General features: G+C 37.3%; 1 protein-coding gene across 1 annotated transcript in view; it reads left to right on the top strand.

The window, feature by feature from the left end:
• The first annotated feature begins 612 nt into the window (after positions 1 to 612).
• The window catches only part of GABRA4 (gamma-aminobutyric acid type A receptor alpha4 subunit), a 27,322-nt gene continuing 23,370 nt past the window's right edge, over positions 613 to 4,564 (top strand). Inside the window, exons 1-3 of the mRNA XM_031066676.1 lie at positions 613 to 675; positions 3,101 to 3,321; positions 3,424 to 3,506. Coding sequence (XP_030922536.1) covers positions 673 to 675; positions 3,101 to 3,321; positions 3,424 to 3,506 — 307 coding nt within the window. The 5' untranslated portion in view covers positions 613 to 672. The remainder of the gene's footprint in view (positions 676 to 3,100; positions 3,322 to 3,423; positions 3,507 to 4,564) is intronic.

Genomic DNA, 4,564 nt, shown 5'->3' with positions numbered 1-4,564 from the left:
AGTGCACTGTTTTTGGCAGTGTCCTAAGTATCATTGGTTCTTTCAACACAGACATTGTAGCAGAATCTTCATCTTGGTTCAAAGCCTCAAAGGTACTTAGACCTCCAACTTTTATTTTGGATATTAGTATTAAAGCACTTAAGTGCATCTCAGGAAGTGGATGCAGTTCTTGATCCTGCGATACTAAATTACTTGGTACGTGGCATGCTAATGTCTGTTGTCCAGTTATTGCCACTAGGTCCAAATATTAGTAATGAATGCTTTGAGGAATGTGGATTTCCGGGATTCAGTGCTTGTTGTAAAGTATAATGGTGTTTTTAGTGAGCCTTTTAATTTTTTGGCATCAGTTTTCTTAGCACTTGAGTCAACTTTGGTTTTCTGAATGAGGATTTGCATGGAAATACTGCTTTTGATTTACTTATGTGGTAAAGGTAATTGAGCAGTGCTTCTTATTTGAGACTTATCTGAATTGACCTCTGTTTGCATTTTGCTCTTGCTCGTCCACAGAACCCTGAAAGCGGTAACTGTTCACACACCAGGATCATTTATGGGAATTGTTGACCTGCAAAATTCAAATTTTCTTGCTCACTTCCTTTTCATACATTAGGTCCTGTTACTGAAGTCAAAACAGATATATATGTCACCAGTTTTGGACCTGTTTCTGATGTAGAAATGGTATGTATTCCTGGGATTAAAATGCCATTTCCTGGTTCTGAGAAACCATTAGCTGCAGTAGGAGTGGATGCTTCATCTGTACTGTTCTGTCAATCATGCAAATTAGGCAAGATTAGTAACAGCTTAATTTACAGGTTATAATTAGATACATAAGGCCTGATTCTGGTCACACTTTCAGTGGGTTTTGGCTGGCTTAAGAAATTCACTTCATGGGATTTAAAACAGATTTTCACAGCACAGAGGCAGAATCCAGCCTTGCAGGGAGTGTCTAAGTCAGTCTACTGTGAAAACATGTAATATCTTTGAAATTGCTTTTCATTTCTGAAACTTGTTTTATTCTCAGGTGAATAGTAATGACATCACTTCAAAGATACTTGTTGACGTTTTCATTTCAGATGAATGCCCTTTGCTGATCTTTGTGCTCCTTTAAGCATCACTTTCAGCAAATGTTTGTCTGACAAGAGTTTTCACAAGTATATTCAGAAATTAAACGTCCAAGTCACATCGCATGAAATAGTAACAGAGGAGCAGTATTTCATTTGCATGTTCTGTTATTTGTGGCTGAATGGCTTTTGATTTCAAGGTCAAATCCCGCAAAACTCTCATCAACTTCTAAAATACAGTGATGCACCCTTAAATCATACAGCAGTTGATCTTTTTATAACATAATCAAGAAATCCCATGGAAATAAGGCAGCCATATGTGTTGAACTGAACTTCTTCATGGAAAAAGCACTTTCAGGGTAGTAATTTTCTTCCCGTATAGTGCTGTTGTTCACTTTGTGTTGCACCTGACTTAATTCTGTTATATGGAAAGGTATGTGATAGCAAGGTATTTTTCCAGAGCTACAGTTGTGACAGCACTCTCATGTTGAAATGCATCTTACCCCTTTGTTGGTTATCATGTGCAGTATGATGCTGATCAGAGTGACAAGGGGTACAAGAATGTGGTCCCAAGGAAATCTAGTAATAGGTGCCTCAAATGTGCAGGGAGGGCTCCATGGCATCTCTCAGGTTTCATTTTCTGGGGAAGTTATTAGTTATATTGGAGCATATATCTAGGTAGAAGTGAGAACATGGACTGAAGATGGGTAAGGAACTCGCAAAAACAGAGTTTATTTCCCCTTTCTTCAATAAGGATGATTTAGGAGGCTATTTAGGGATGCAGGAATTGTTTCTGGAATACTCTTCAGTTAATATATCCATTAGTGATCCAATGTAATCTGAATGTGGCTGCACTCATATAAAACTTGCTGCAACAGTGACGTGTGCTATGGTCTCAGTACAGGGGAGGTCAGAACGTCTTTTTAGTTGCTTTTGTACCCATTTTCATTTTATGAATGGTTTTCATTTAATGAAAATGGTTGCAATCTTGTATTACAAAATCTGTCAGGTAGAAGCTAATAACAGAAACTGCTACTTATGAGCTATGAAGTTGCCAGCAAGAAATGACACTAGAGGAGACACTTTTCATGGATTAACTATAAATCACAGCGGAGGATAAAGTTATGGAAAAGAAGATATACAATCCTAAGATGCATTACACTAGTAGTCATGCCTCCTGCCAATGCAAATAGATACGGTCTTACAAGTAATTTCAATGGAGACATTACACAGAAGAATTTGAAATCTAGTCAGAAAACATTGTTTGGCTAAACAACAAAATCAAAACTGTAAGTTAGAAAGGACTTAAAGCCTTCCATGTGACCTTTTTCATTGCTACATGGTAGTTTTTTTTGTGAAATGCTTTAGCTTCCCGAGATGAGAAATGCATTTTTTCATCCATTCATTCACATTTGATTTCTCATGATGTGCCGCTGCAGTTGTTTGCATGTTTTCGTTGGAGTATCTGAGTGGCTTTTCTGAGGAAGTTAATGGGATAGTTACATACTTTGAAAAAATGTAGATATATATGCAAATCTCTATATAATTTATTGTCCCTGTTTTGTGGGCATGGCAAAAGACTTATTTAGCTTTCCTCAGTTAAAAGCTTACCTTCCATGAGATGAAGTTGGGTTTTCTTTCCTAACTTTAAAGTGGAACTAATAGTTTGTCCTGGTATTTTCAATTAAGCCAGCAGCAGCTGATCAGTGGATATATTTTCTTTAAAAATCTGTTGACAATTCTTGTCAGAGATAATTTTGTTTCCAGTTATATGCTTGACTTCCAATTCAGTTGCCTGCTTCCTCAAACTTAATTAGGTTAATTATTCCTTGATGATTAAATGTGTAGCAGTTTATGGATATGACTAATGTAAGAAATTAAGCTATTAAGAAATACACAAGACACTTTAATTGGTGGAAAGATGTTTTTGTAGTGGACTTAGGATTTTCTTCTCTAATGATTTCTTTGCTCCTGAGGGATTTCTTCTTTTACAGGAAACACACATGCAAATGTGATCTTTGTTTTTCTGCAATTTAATACAGGAATATACAATGGATGTCTTCTTTCGTCAGACATGGGTAGATAAAAGATTAAAATATGATGGCCCTATTGAAATTTTAAGACTTAACAACTTGATGGTTTCGAAGGTATGGACTCCTGATACTTTCTTCAGGAATGGGAAAAAGTCTGTTGCACATAATATGACAGCCCCAAATAAACTCTTCAGAATAATGAGAAACGGCACCATCCTGTACACAATGAGGTATCTAATGTGTTTGTTTGACTTCTTACAATTACTGTATGCAAAAGTTGTACTGCCTAGACAAAATGGCAACCAGAGACTATTTAATTTGTTCCATTATAGGCTTACAATAAGTGCAGAGTGTCCCATGAGATTAGTGGATTTTCCCATGGATGGTCATGCTTGTCCTCTCAAATTTGGGAGTTGTAAGTTGCAATTATCAAATTTCTTGTAACTACAGAATTTAAATAGTAGAAGTAAATTTTGAGCAGTTACTAGACTTTATGAATTTATAGAGTTATGTCTTGATATACAATCTCTATGCAGACAAAACTCCTGTTGATTTCCTCAAGACTTCAATTTAGCACCTCAAAAATTAAACCCAGAGAACTAAAAAGCAGGTGGTGATTCAGCTATTATGTTAAACCCCACTATTCTGGACACTCAGTTGCTTGAAATGTGTAGTTTTTCTTGGTTCCTGGGGAGGAATTGGATAGTCAGTGAAGTGAGAGGTTATCTGGAGAAGAGAAACTTACCTTTAAACAGCCAGGTAAAAGACACGTAGGGAAGCAGGCTAGCTGACTTTCTGTACAAGTAGTGGAAGCACATTGGCATCTTAAGAAAGAGGTGTAGGTTATGTGCAGAGGTTTGATGTCTAGTTGTAATTTTGTGTCTGCTGGCCTGTAAGAGGAGTATACACGGCAGGTTTAGACTCAATAAATAACTTTTTAACTGGTGAGAAAAATCTTAGTGCAGATGACTCTTCTGCTTTGAAGTCAGATGTAGGTTTTTGAAAAATATGCAAATTTTGGATAGAGGAACAGTTTGGGATTTCTGCATAACAAACAAGAGAGGGTAGCTGTGGCTCCCTGATGTGAATCCAAAGCAGAGACCTCTGAGAGCCCCTGGAAATGGTTGGTGCACTCCATTAACTATCTTGTTATTCTTTTAAGCCTTCTTGGTCACTGACTTCTCTGCTTTAGACCCTCCAGTGGCTGGACATTAATCTGTTTTCCTTGACCCTAGAGCCTGAAGTCAGAAATTGCTGGAGAACCTTCAGAGATTTTTCATTGCATAAATTTAGCTTATACAGCTGGATAGTCAACCTGAACGGGGGTATGAAAGACACAGCTCTGATACAATTTTTCATCAGTGGAGACGAGGTGCTGCAAGATTTGTCTTTGGTAGCAGCTGATGTAGGTTTGTCTTTGGTATCAGTATGATAGGGGTGCTTTGATAGTGAGGGCTCATTCACAGTAACAGC

This window comes from Geospiza fortis, unplaced genomic scaffold (genome assembly GCF_000277835.1).
Source record: "Geospiza fortis unplaced genomic scaffold, GeoFor_1.0 scaffold40, whole genome shotgun sequence".
NCBI classification, from domain to species: Eukaryota; Metazoa; Chordata; class Aves; order Passeriformes; family Thraupidae; genus Geospiza; species Geospiza fortis.
Note: the sequence above shows the minus strand (reverse complement) of the source record. Positions and strands in the feature narration are given on the sequence as shown.